We start from the raw sequence: 14,643 nt of genomic DNA, 5'->3' as shown, positions 1-14,643 counted from the left end.
CTTCTTCTGGTCAAGTTGTGCCACAAACTTCTCTTCTCCCCAATCCTATTCAATACTTCCTCATTAGTTATGTGATCTACCCATCTAATCTTCAGCATTCTTCTGTAGCACCACATTTCGAAAGATCCATTCTCTTCTTGTCCAAACTATTTATCGTCCTTGTTTCACTTCCATACATGGCTACACTCCATACAAATACTTTCAGAAATGACTTCCTGACACTTAAATCTATACTCGATGTTAACAAATTTCTCTTCTTCAGAAACGCTTTCCTTGCCATTGCCAGTCTACATTTGATATCCTCTCTACTTCGACCATCATCAGTTATTTTGCTCCCCAAATAGCAAAACTCCTTTACTACTTTAAGTGTCTCATTTCCTAATCTAATTCCCTCAGCATCACCCGACTTAATTAGATTACATTCCATTATCCTTGTTTTACTTTTGTTGATGTTCATCTTATATCCTCCTTTCAAGACACTGTCCATTCCATTCAACTGCTCTTCCAAGTCCTTTGCTGTCTCTGACAGAATTACAATGTCATCGGCGAACCTCAAAGTTTTTATTTCTTCTCCATGAATTTTAATACCTACTCCAAATTTTTCTTTTGTTTCCTTTACTGCTTGCTCAATATACAGATTGAACAACATCGGGGAGAGGCTACAACCCTGTCTTACTCCCTTCCCAACCACTGCTTCCCTTTCATGTCCCTCGACTCTTATAACTGCCATCTGGTTTCTGTACAAATTGTAAATAGCCTTTCGCTCCCTGTATTTTACCCCTGCCACCTTTAGAATTTGAAAGAGAGTATTCCAGTCAACATTGTCAAAAGCTTTCTCTAAGTCTACAAATGCTAGAAACGTAGGTTTGCCTTTCCTTAATCTTTCGTCTAAGATTAGTCGTAAGGTGAGTATCGCCTCACATGTTCCAGTGTTTCTATGGAATCCAATCTGATCTTCCCCGAGGTCGGCTTCTACTAGTTTTTTCATTCGTCTGTAAAGAATTCGTGTTAGTATTTTGCAGCTGTGACTTATTAAACTGATAGTTCGGTAATTTTCACATCTGTCAACACCTGCTTTCTTTGGGATTGGAATTATTATATTCTTCTTGAAGTCTGAGGGTATTTTGCCTGTTTCATACATCTTGCTCACCAGATGGTACAGTTTTGTCAGGACTGGCTCTCCCAAGACCGTCATACTTGTAACACAATATAATTCCTGTTGCAAAAGAGCAATAGATTTGTTATTACAGTGTAATATTTTGATTGGTGAAATCCTACAAAGTCATATTTATAATACTATATAATTCCTGCTGCAAAAGAGTAATCGGTTGGTTTTCAGTGGCATCCATACTGACTTCCTCATATACAAGAAAATGGCTTCCCATATTTTCCACCGATCTCATGCTAACAGATAATGTTGGCCATCAACTCAAGAGAGCTAAGATCATAGACGTCTTAAAATGAGGAAAAATGAATGATTCATCCTAAAGCTGTAGACCATTTGCACCGCTTAGCATGATTGACAAACTTTTTGAAAGATTACTCTACCACAGGATCAGTCTTGAGATACTTAAACATATCCCAACTGAACAGCTGAATTTTGCCCTCACTGAAGCTGCTCAGATCACATTCTCTCATTAATGATGTGATACAAACAGGCTACTAGAAACAATTGAAACCCTCACCCATGTTTATCAGCCTTAAAGCAGCATATGACACACTTTGGAGACAAGTCATGATATTAAAATTAGTGAATGCGTTCTGCTGCAAAGATATCAACAACCTTGTCAGTGCCACACTTTCTGACAGATGTTTCCAAGTCATCACTGCGTACTTAAATGAAGGTGAACAATGCTCTTTTGCAGGCATGTGCTCTGGATCTCCTGTTATTCAGCCTTTGTATAGCTGATATACCAAAAACCACCTCTTGGAAGTTTGAATATACCAATGATTTGGCCCTGACAGTATGTTGTAATCATTTACAGGCCACTGAGGACATCTTGGTGAAGGATGTAAAAGTTAACAGGAAACACTTTAGCCTTTGGAGTTTTCAATACGGTGCCAGATAAACAGAAGTATCTACATTCTACCTCAAGAACAAATTAGCCAACTGAGAACTCAGTGTTTACTTTGAGTACTAACTACTGTACCACAGTGAACACCCAAGATGTCTAGGTGTCATCCCAGTTAGAGCATGGTGCTTCAAGAATCATTTGTCAAACACAGCTTTCAGTTTCAGACCTCTCAACAACATCCTGCATAAACTTGCTAGCACTTCAGAAGGGTCTTCTTGTACCATGCTACAAACTTCAACTTTAGGTCTAGTTTGTCTGGTAGAAAGTTGCAAACCAGTTTGCTCAACGATTATCACACTATTTGCCTTGATGTCCAACTAAATCAAACCATGTGCTTTATAACAGGCACAATAAAGACAATCCCAAACTATTGGCTGCCAATATCAAGCAATAAGACTCCTTCCCATCCACAAGGAGAGAAATCATTCAGTAGAGAACTCAAAAAAATTGAGAACAACCCGCTTCTACAAACCCACTGAGACAAACCTGACAGTGGCAGAACCAGACTGCATTGTAGAGGTTCACTTCTAAAGAGGCAACAATTTTGTACGGAAAGAGAAGTGTACCAAACATGCATCACCTACCTTTCTTAATATGCAATGTGACAAGCATCACAAAATCTGGTCTACCTTGAACAGAATTTGAACAAACTGTGGCGGATGCACTGACTCAATGTACAGAAGGGAGAAAATAACTTCTCCCAAGAGTGATTGTGGAGCTGCCAGCAAACCATTAAACATATAGCTGAAGATTGCCCATTAGCAGCTTTAACTGGTGACTGCTCCGAATTCCTGCATGCAGCTGAAAAAGTAGTAGAATTCATCAGCGGTACAGATATTTGGATGTAGTTGTGTTTCCATATATTTTGTTGTTTTATATATCTTATTTAATTTTATGTCTGCTACCATAGCTGAGTGGATAGTGTGCCAGCTTGACATGCCAAGGGGCCTGGGTTCTATTCCTGGCTGTGTTGGTGGTTTTCTCTGCTCAGGGACTGGGTGTTTGTCATCTTTGTCATCATCATTTCATCCTTATCAACACACAAGTCGCAGAAGTAGTGACGTCACCTCAAAAGCCTTGCATCAGCTGATCACGTCTACCTGCCAGGAGGCCCAGGTCACATGAAATTTAATTTAATTTTATATCTGTTGTTAGTTTTTCCTTTTATATGACCTGCATATTTTATATCCACATTTAATGCTTATTTGTAGACTATTTATATTTCATTAGTTCATGCTGTGCTGTGCCATGCAGTAAATAAATAAATAGTCATTTTTATATTTACAGTATTGACAGCAGAAATTATTGTAGCTCCATTTCAAAAACATAAGTTGATGTTGGTATCTCTGAAATTAATTTAGCTATGACACAAGGCTGTATATAATTTAGCGAAGACTTTCTTACAATTCATTGAGGTGGAAATAGAATTTATTTATTTTGTTTATTTTTGTCTAAATACATTTCAATGTTGAATTACATTGCAATGTTTGCAAACAGTTAATAGGTCCAGAAATATTTGAAGTGAACAGCTTAACTAAATCATCCAAATCACAACTGGTATCGGTGACCATGAAACTGAGGCAATAGTGATTACCAAAATACAAAAGGCAACTAAAACAAGTAGAAAGATATATGTTGTTGTTGTTGTGGTCTTCAGTCCTGAGACTGGTTTGATGCAGCTCTCCATGCTAATCTATCCTGTGCAAGCTACTTCACCTCCCAGTACCTACTGCAACCTACATCCTTCTGAATCTGCTTAGTGTATTCATCTCTTGGTCTCCCTCTACGATTTTTACCCTCCACGCTGCCCTCCAATGCTAAATTTGTGATCCCTTGATGCCTCAGAACATGTCCTACCAACCAATCCCTTCTTCTAGTCAAGTTGTGCCACAAACTTCTCTTCTCCCCAATCCTATTCAATACCTCCTCATTAGTTACGTGATCTCCCACCTAATCTTCAACATTCTTCTGTAGCACCACATTTCGAAAGCTTCTATACTCTTCTTGTCCAAACTATTTATTGTCCATGTTTCACTTCCATACATGGATACATTCCATACAAATACTTTCAGAAACGACTTCCTGTCACTTAAATTTACACTCGATGTTAACAAATTTTTCTTCTTCAGAAACGCTTTACTTGCCATTGTCAGTCTACATTTTATATCCTCTCTACTTCAGCCATCATCAGTTATTTTGCTCTCCAAATAGCAAAACTGCTTTACTACTTTAAGTGTCTCATTCCATAATCTAATTCCCTCGGCATCACCCGACCTAATTCGACTACATTCCATTATCTTGGTTTTACTTTTGTTGATGTTCATCTTATATCCTCCTTCCAAGACACTATCCATTCCGTTCAACTGCTCTTCCAAGTCCTTTGCTGTCTCTGACAGAATTACAATGTCATCAGCGAACCTCAAAGTTTTTATTTCTTCTCCCTGGATTTTATTACCTACTCCGAATTTTTCTTTTGTTTCCATTACTGCTTGCTCAATATACAGATTGAATAACATCGGGGAGAGGCTACAACCCTGTCTCACTCCCTTCCCAACCACTGCTTCCCTTTCACGCCCTTCGACTCTTGTACCTGCCATCTGGTTTCTGTACAAATTGTAAATAGCCTATCACTCCCTGTGTTTTACCCCTGCCACCTTTAGAATTTGAAAGAGAGTATTCCAGTCAACATTGTCAAAAGCTTTCTCTAAGTCTACAAATGTTAGAAATGTAGGTTTGCCTTTCCTTAATCTTTCTTCTAAGATAAGTCGTAAGGTCAGTATTGCCTCACGTGTTCCAAAATTTCCGTGGAATCCAAACTGATCTTCCCCGAGGTCGGTTTCTACCAGTTTTTCCATTCCTCTGTAAATAATTCGCATTAGTATTTTGCAGCTGTGGCTTATTAAACTGATAGTTTGGTAATTTTCACATCTGTCAACACCTGCTTTCTTTGGGCTTGGAATTATTATATTCTTCTCGAAGTCTGAGGGTATTTCGCCTGTCTCGTACATCTTGCTCACCAGATGGTACAGTTTTGTCAGGACTGGCTCTCCCAAGGCCGTCAATAGTTCTAATGGAATGTTGTCTACTCCCGGGGCCCTGTTTCGACTCAGGTCTTTCAGTGCTCTGTCAAACTCTTCACGCAGTATCGTATCTCTCATTTCATCTTCATCTACATCCTCTTCCATTTCCATAATATTGTCCTCAAGTACATCGCCCTTATATAGACCCTCTATATACTCCTTCCGCCTTTCTGCTTTCCCCTCCTTGCTTAGAACTGGGTTTTAATCTGAGCTCTTGATATTCATACAAGTGGCTCTCTTTTCTCCAAAGGTCTCTTTAATTTTCCTGTAGGCAGTATCTATCTTACCCCTAGTGAGATAAGCCTCTACATCCTTACATTTGTCCTCTAGCCATGCCTGCTTAGCCATTTTGCACTTCCTGTCGATCTCATTTTTGAGACGTTTGTATTCCTTTTTGCCTGCTTCATTTACTGCATTTTTATATTTTCTCCTTTCATCAATTAAATTCAATATTTCTACTGTTACCCAAGGATTTCTACTAGCTCTCGTCTTTTTACCTACTTGATCCTCTGCTGCCTTCACTACTTCATCCATCAGAGCTACCCATTCTTCTTCTACTGTATTTCTTTCCCCCATTCCTGTCAATTGTTCCCTTATGCTGTCCCTGAAACTCTGTACACCCTCTGGTTTAATCAGTTTATCCAGTTCCCATCTCCTTAAATTCCCACCTTTTTGCAATTTCTTCAGTTTTAATCTACAGTTCATAACCAATAGAGTGTGGTCAGAGTCCACATCTGCCCCTGGATATGTCCTACAATTTAAAACCTGGTTCCTAAATCTCTGTCTTACCAATCTATCTGATACGTTTTAGTATCTCCAGGATTCTTCCATGTATACAACCTTCTTTTATGATTCTTGAACCAAGTGTTAGCTATGATTAAGTTATGCTCTGTGCAAAATTCTACCACACGGCTTCCTCTTTCATTTCTTAGCCCCAATCCATATTCACCTACTATGTTTCCTTCTCTCCCTTTTCCTACTGTCGAATTCCAGTCACCCATGACTATTAAATTTTTGTCTCCCTTCACTACCTGAATAATTTTTTTATCTCATCATGCATTTCTTCAATTTCTTCGTCATCTGCAGAGCAAGTTGGCATATAAACTTGTACTACTGTAGTAGGCATGGGCTTCCTGTCTATCTTGGCCACTATAATACATTCACTATGCTGTTTGTAGTAGCTTACCCGCACTCCTATTTTTTTATTCGTTATTAAACCTACTCCTGCATTACCCCTATTTGATTTTGTATTTATAACCCTGTATACACCTGACCAGAAGTCTTGTTCCTCCTGCCACCGAACTTCACTAATTCCCACTATATCTAACTTTAACCTATCCATTTCCCATTTTAAAGTTTCTAACTTACCTGCCTGATTAAGGGATCTGACATTCCGCGCTCCGATCCGTAGAATGCCAGTTTTCTTTCTCCTGATAACGACGTCCTCTTGAGTAGTCCCCGCCCGGAGATCCGAATGGGGGACTATTTTACCTCCAGAATATTTTACCCAAGAGGACGCCATCATCATTTAACCTTATAGTAAAGCTGCATGCCCTCGGGAAAAATTACGGCTGTAGTTTCCCCTTGCTTTCAGCCGTTCCCAGTACCACAACAGCAAGGCCGTTTTGGTTAGTGTTACAAGGCCAGATCAGTCAATCATCAAGACTGATGCCCCTGCAACTACTGAAAAGGCTGCTGCCCCTCTTCAGGAACCACACATTTGTCTGGCCTCTCAAGAGATACCCCTCTGTTGTGGTTGTACCTACGGTACGGCTATCTGTATCGTTGAGGCACGCAAGCCTCCTCACCAACGGCAAGGTCCATGGTTCATGGGGGGAGGAGAAAGCTATATAGGTTCAACAAACTAGATAAAAGAGCAGTAGTGTCCTACATCAATGAGGAACTTGAATTTTGTAGTAGGACTAGGAATCAGGTTTAAAGGAATAGTTGATTAAGCATTGGATAGATATGTAGCCAGTAGAACAGTTCATAATGAGAGATACCCCCAAGGTATAAAGTCACCATACAAAAACTTCTAAAGAAACAGAGACTACTGAAAAATAGGTGAAAAACAAAGCATAGGGCTATAGATAGAGAGATGCTAATAAAAAGTGTTTGGCCCTCTAGAGAGTAATGCATGAAATCTTCAACAACTACCACAGCAGAATTTTGTCTAAAGATGTCTCACAAACTGCAAAGAAATTCTAATCATATTTAAGAACTGTTAGTAGCATAAGCACGAAAGTTAGCATCCACTCACTCATATGGATGAAGTAGGAACTGAAACAGAGGACAGCAAAGTAGAAGGGGAAATGATTTACTCCACTTTCAAATATTCCTTTACAAAGGGAAATCCAGGAGAGTTGACCCAATTTAATCCTTGTACCACTGAACAGGTGAGTGAAATAAGTGTTAGTGTCTATGGTGTTGAGAAACAACTGAAATCATTAACATGAAACAAGCTCAAGGATCCAGTGGAATTCCTGTCAGATTCTATACTACATTTTTGACTGAGTTAGTCCATCTGTTAACTATAATCTATTGTAAACCTCTCAAATAAAAAACTGCATCCATTAGTTCAAAAAAAGTATGGGGTCACACCCATTTACAAGAAAGGTAATGGAAGTGATTCACAAAACTACCACCCAGTATCCTTGATAGTGATTTGATGTAGAATATTAGAACATATTCTGAGTGCAAACATAATGACATATCTCAAACAGAATACCTCCTCAATGCCAACCTCGGAGATTCCAAAAACATCAGTTGTGTGAAACCCAACCTGCATTTTCTCACATGACATACTGCAAGATTTGGACCGAGGCAATCAAGTAAATGCAGTATTTCTTGATTTCCAAAAAGCATTTAAGTCTGTGTGCCACATCTATTCTTATTATCAAAAATACAGTTGTATAGGGTATCAAGTGAAATTTGTGACTGGATGGACGATTTTTTTTGTGGCGAAGACACAGCAAGTGAAAAAAATGAACTGGCAGACTCTTAAAGATAGATGTAAAATATTTGAAGAAAGCCCACTTCGAAAGTTTCAAGAATTGGCTTTAAATGACGACTCTTGGCATACACTTCAACCTCTGACCTGCTGCCATCTAGGGATTGTGAGAACAAGATTACATTAATTTCAACATGCACAGATGCATTTAAATAATTATTCTTCCTATGCTCCATATGTGAAAAGAACAGGAAAAATATCCTAATAATGGGTAGAATGAGACATACTCTCTGTCATAAACTTCACAGTGGTGTGCGAGTATAGCTGTAGATGTAGATACAGCACTTTGGTTATTTAGTAATTCAGCTAGCAATAGGAGGAAAGTTGCTTAACATAAACAAGGAAGTAGCAGCTTACTTCAATGCAGCAACATTCTTACTGATTTCACTGTGTCAAATTTTGATGGTATTACAGAAATAACTTCTTGGAATTTGGCAATAGTTAATCATTAATGGTGTTTCTAACAGTTTCTTTAATTTATTATACCTTGACTTAGTTCACATCCCTGTAGCCTACTATTTATGGGATGCAGTGAATGAATAGTGAAATTTTTAATATCTTTATTTGTTCTACAGATGCAACTAATGTCTGATGCAAACATGTGTTGCGCATACAGTCTCATGAGTTTTGTAATACCTATATTGTGTGTGACCATAAAATTAATATTTGATTTTGATGCATTCACTTTGTGTTAAACCATGTCTGAAATCTGTGCCTTGTTTATTTATCATGAAATATGTTTCCAGAATGAGATTTTCACTCTACCTCGGAGTGTGCGCTGATATGAAACTTCCTGGCAGATTAAAACTGTGTGCCCTACCAAGACTCGAACTCGGGACCCTTGCCTTTCGCGGGCAAGTGCTCTACCATCTGAGCTACCATAGCATGATTCACGCCCGGTCCTCACAGCAGATACTGGCAGAAGTAAAGCTGTGAGGACTGGGCGTGAGTCGTGCTTCGGTAGCTCAGATGGTAGAGCACTTGCCCGCGAAAGGCAAAGGTCCCGAGTTCGAGTCTCGGTCGGGCACACAGCTTTAATCTGCCAGGAAGTTTCATGAAGTATGCTGATTGATGCTACTGTTAGGAGTTGCTCATTGAACTTGGTGGTGAGTGCACGAGTTCAACCACAGTTGCAATGTGGAAATGGTTTTCAGTCATTGTTGTAACATTTCATCTCCTAATGTTTGGGCATCATAAAAGGCTATAAGACACACTATTTTCAAACTTACACTAGCTCAGCATAATGAACTGTTTCCACATATCCATGCAATAGTTGGGCTGTGACATCATCAGGCCACTGCCTGAGATCACGAAATCACACCATTGTGTGTTACAGAGCTTGTATTATGGAAGAATTGGCTGGCACTGTTTGTTTTATTTAGTACTAATGTTCACAACTTGTCTAATTTCAGTCCCTTCTTCTCTTCTGTTTATGCTGTTTTTGTGAATTTGTATTTCTGTGGCCTCTCTGTATGTCCCATCTTGGCAAAGATTGCAGGTAGATTAATCTGTAGCACCAGAGAAATGAATTTGGTGGTCCCTGGCCCCCAAACAAGAGCTGCTACTGCTGATATAACTTGGTTGCCCAGATGACAATTGGTCTTGCATTTGTTATGATGGATACTAATGCTTCTTTCAGAGGTTCCTGCATGTCATTTATTCTTAGAACTGTGCTCCTCCTTACATATGGATCTGTCAGTTTCTTTCTCACTGTATCATGACTTGTATTCATTTTGTTACATGATGTAATTATCTTTATTTTGTAATGTCTTTGCCTCAATGTTTGTATTATTATCTCTAATATTTTGCAGTATGGCTTGTAATGAGCTATAGCATCATCAGAGCTGTTTCTAACCAACACATAAAGTTTGGTTTTTGATCTAGAAGATAGCTTTACTCTCTGAGTAATCCATGCTTTTTTGTAGATTTAGGTTTAATTTGACAAAATCACATAATGGAAAGGTCAGGATGGAATGTAACACTGGTATGAAAAGGACAGCTGCTATTCACCATAAAACAGAGATGCTGAGTTGCAGATAGGCACAACAAAAAGACTGTCAGAAGGGAGCTTTCAGTCAACTAGACCTCCTTCAGAAACAGACAACACACACACACACACACACACACACACACACACACACACAGACACACACACTTCACACACATGTAACCATTGGCATTTGTTTGAGTGTGTGTGTGTAAATTTTGTCTATTTCTGACGAAGGCCCAGTTGGCCGAAACTCACTTCTGCCATTCTTTTTGTTGCGCCTATCTGCAACTCAGCATCTCCGCTGTATGGTGAGTAGCAACTAGCTTCTTCACAATATTGTTAAGTTTAACCTGGGTTACTTTAGGAGGAAAAAAGGTTTCAAATAATGTAATTCTCTGGTAGAAATCTTTTTAACAGTAGTGAAGGCATACATTTCTGGTTGATGATATAGTAAGTAACATTTTTTGACTTTACTTTCATTCATCCTTTCTGCAGGGAAGCAACTAGGTTCTGGAGCTTTTGGTGTTGTAGTAAAGGCTGACGCATATGGTATTCTTGAACCTGACAAAATCACGACAGTAGCAGTGAAGATGGTAAAACAGAATGTTGATATCACATACATAAAAGCTCTTGCTTCAGAGCTTAAAATTATGTGCCATCTTGGGAAACATCTGAATATTGTGAATTTATTGGGTGCTTGTACTGATAATCTTTCCAAAAGTAAGTTGCTATACCTTCTGTGTAAATGTTTAAATTCGTTGATATTTATTGTAAAAGAGCAATGTTCTTCTTTCATGAATTTTGCTTTATCCTTGCAGGAGAGCTTCTGGTAATTGTAGAATATTGCAGGTTTGGTAATTTGCACAGTTACCTGATTCGCAATCGAAAGAACTTTATAGATCAAATAGACCCAGGAACAGATAGCATAGACCCAAGTATCTGCATAGAAATATTATCACGGCCAGAAAACAGTCAAGGATCAAGTAGGTAGGTAGCATACTTTTAGAACAGCAAATGTAATGCTGCCATAAATAGAGATTTTAACATGGTGATACTCGTGTAAAAAACTAAAATTTTGTCTGAACACGCCTTGAAGGCCCAATGGTACTGAATTAATTTCATGTCATCATCAGCCCATAGGTGTCACTGAATGTGGATGTAGGTGGGGATCTGGTCAGCACACTGCCATTGTCAGTTTACAAGACTGGAACTACTACTTCTCAGTCAAGCAGCTCCTCTACTTCCCTCACGTGGACTTACTGCACCCCACTTACCCGCACTGCTCAGCAGACAAGGACAGTCATCTATCAAAGTGCTAGTCAAGCCCAACTGTGCTGAACTTCAGTGATCTGATGGGAACTCCGGTTACCACTGTTGCAAGGTCTTTGGATGATAATGCTTCTGTAACCCATCATTTTCCTCAGCACAGAACATAAAAAGTTCTATTTGTTCATTCAGTTGTCTTGTTTCACAAATTTCATCATGAACAAGGGATGGGGAGTGAGCCAAGCCCAATATTAACGAACAGAATCAGCTGTTGGAAACTGCATTAATAATTAACTATTTTTAAATTATTATAAAGTATTTACAGTTCTACAGACATCATGCAACACAGTAAAAGAATCAGGAAAGTGGGTACTTTTTCAGTTACTTTTAATAGCTGCTATTATATCTCCTACTTTCAGCTAAACACCTACATGATAATATTGATATTTACCACCTAACTACAGTTACCTATATTGTAACAATAGAGTTCTGTTTTCAGTGAACTTGTAGTTGCTCACACAAAACATGGATAAACATTAACAGCTCAAAAGACTTTATTGAACTGACAAGACATAAGAGAGATGCTCAAAATTTATGTTGTTTTCACAGAGTTGTTAACCATACTACTGTTTTTAGATCAGACAAATACTCTCTATCACTCTTGTTGACTTCTCGCATTGTCAATGTTTGACCAATGATAGGTTGCCACAGTAGGCTCCTTCTTTTGAATGATGAATGATCAACTGTGCAATGTTGCGAGGGAGAAAACATAGCTGAACCGCTTCTATGTTGAAATGGCCTTACCAGCTGTGCTATTACACTCTGGGAATGCAGGGCAACACCGGGGCCATTTGTTCATCTACTTAAAAGTCTGCTTGTGGAATCCAGGGTCTGTGGGAATGTAAGGGAATTTTGGGCATATCTTCTGCCCTGGTCAAGTAAACAAACCTCCAGAAGCTTCCAGCATCTTAGTTGGAACTTCGTTGTCACAGGTGGCTGCTGGGTCCGATGATGCAGTTGCTGGAGGAGGTGTCACTGACAGAGGTGTCTCTGAGTATGCTCATCAAAAATATGTCCATGCTGATGGAAAGAGTGGTCTTCCTGGTACATGCAGGTTAGTATGTTTGATTTTCTGATCTGCCTGACTAATAAAACCTGGTGGAGGTACAGCTTCAAGTATTAGTAAGTCTCATCCCACAGAAGTTGCTGACGTAACTGGGTCGTTGGCATCTTGATTTGGAGAAACTCTGGGGATGTTGTCCTTGAGAGTTGCTCGCCTGGTAAGGTTTGAATTGAGGAAACTACGTGTGGCTTTTCTGAAGGTTCTTTGTCTGTGAAGCACGCTTGCTTCACTCTCTCTGTGGAGATCATTATAACTTTACTGTCTTGAAGTATTATGAAGGTGTGCAAATGGTTCAAATGGCTCTGAGCACTATGGGTATGAAGGTGTGCAAGTTGCAGTATAATATCCAATATGGCTCAGCACATGGGGACAACAGTGATGGCTTAACTGTATCAAAATGTAACCAACTGTGCAAACAGCTCTGTAGGTTCTTGTGAAAATTATTTGCTTTTTGCCATGACAGAATGTTGCTGGTGGAATGAGTCACTGCATTGTGTGCTACAGCGTTTGTGTGAACTCTTGCAGTGTGTGGGCTGAGGGTGTAATTGTTTCTTGGCTGTTTATGGTGTCCACAGGAAAATAAATTTGTTGTTCATAGACTAAGTGGCTCAGGGCAAGATCCATATCAGTTTCTATAGTCATCCTTAAATCCATTAACATGACAGGCAATATGTCAGTCCAGGTACTTTTGTGGCACATGAGCACTGCTTTGAATATTCTATGCAGTCATTCTATCACTTCATTGCCCACAGGATGGTAGCTGGCAGTTTTGAGGGGGAGAATCCACATAGTTCTATGAGCTTGGTAAAAAGTGAACAGTCAAATTGTGACCATGATCTGTGGTCACTGTGGCCAGAACATCAGATCTTGTGATCCATGTGCAGATGAATTCCTTAGTCACTAATTATTGTTTACAAGTATTTGTACCCATAGGAGTAGGATAGTAGCCCTACTATATCCAGATGTACATGCCTAATCTTGTTGTGGAGGTAACTATATCACAAATAGGTGTGGAAATGTGACAGATAACCATTTTGTTGACAGTGTTAACAAGCTCTTGCTAGCTGATGACACTGTTTGTTGGCACCTTACTATGTAAAGTATTGAGTTATAGTGAATGCCTTAGGGAAAAAATGGAAAAATGCACCCACCTTCTCTACTAATGTTGATAATGGTAAATTATCATGTGCTACCAAAATAATACTTATACAGTTGAGCCATATCATATGTGATGCATCTTCTGAAAACGGGTTCTGACCTGGCAATTTATGTAGGTGTCATACCAATTCCATTGGGCTTCTAGTTCTGATGGCCACTTCATACAGGTTATGTACTTAGTTCCTTAGGTATTGACAATTGCTTTGTAACTGTGTCTTTAAAATTTTGATATGGCTACTCAGAGATGGGCCGCAATACTGTCCTGTGACACTTTAATCAAATTTTCATTCATGATGGCAAACTTAAGCTTTAATTTGTCTTTGTCTTTACACACAACATATTCTTGAAAAATGGTACCACTCTGTAGGAAGAGTTGTCCAGAAAGTTGGTATCCATATTGAACAGTTGCAGTTAGTGATGATGTAATTGAATTGTCATATTTGTGACAAAATCATTCACAAAACTGGGGAAATGCAGTTATACTGATGTTCACTTTCTTCTTGTTTGAAGGTAAACTGGTGTGGTTGCGGTTACTGTTCCTCCATTTTCATCACAGAATGGTATCTTACCCAATGCGGAAGAAATAATTTCTGAAAAATGGGTTCACAACTGTAGTTACTCACCTCAGCCTAATACTAAACAACTCCAAAAACTTTACTGAACTAACAATGCATAAGAGATACACACAGACACACACACACACACACACACACACACACACACACACACACACACACAAACTCACTTCTGATGACTTCTCACACGGTCAAAGTGTACATACATTTAATCACCTTGAACATTCTGTGTTTCATGCACCTTAAAGGAATCTTCTAAATTTGAATCTAGAGGCATATGATACTATACTGTTTTATATGTTTATTACAGTTGCAATAGATAGGAATTACCTGGCATCATGGATGTAACCAGAATGTAATCTGAAA

General features: G+C 39.0%; 1 protein-coding gene across 3 annotated transcripts in view; it reads left to right on the top strand.

Moving 5' to 3' along the window:
* The window catches only part of LOC124622090 (mast/stem cell growth factor receptor kita-like), a 299,069-nt gene that overhangs the window by 208,068 nt on the left and 76,358 nt on the right, over positions 1 to 14,643 (top strand). For all 3 annotated transcript variants that reach the window (XM_047147668.1, XM_047147669.1, XM_047147667.1), the window contains exons 13-14: positions 10,651 to 10,875; positions 10,974 to 11,142. In XM_047147668.1, coding sequence (XP_047003624.1) covers positions 10,651 to 10,875; positions 10,974 to 11,142 — 394 coding nt within the window. The remainder of the gene's footprint in view (positions 1 to 10,650; positions 10,876 to 10,973; positions 11,143 to 14,643) is intronic.

Source organism: Schistocerca americana, chromosome 7 (assembly GCF_021461395.2).
Source record: "Schistocerca americana isolate TAMUIC-IGC-003095 chromosome 7, iqSchAmer2.1, whole genome shotgun sequence".
NCBI lineage: Eukaryota > Metazoa > Arthropoda > Insecta > Orthoptera > Acrididae > Schistocerca > Schistocerca americana.
Note: the sequence above shows the minus strand (reverse complement) of the source record. Positions and strands in the feature narration are given on the sequence as shown.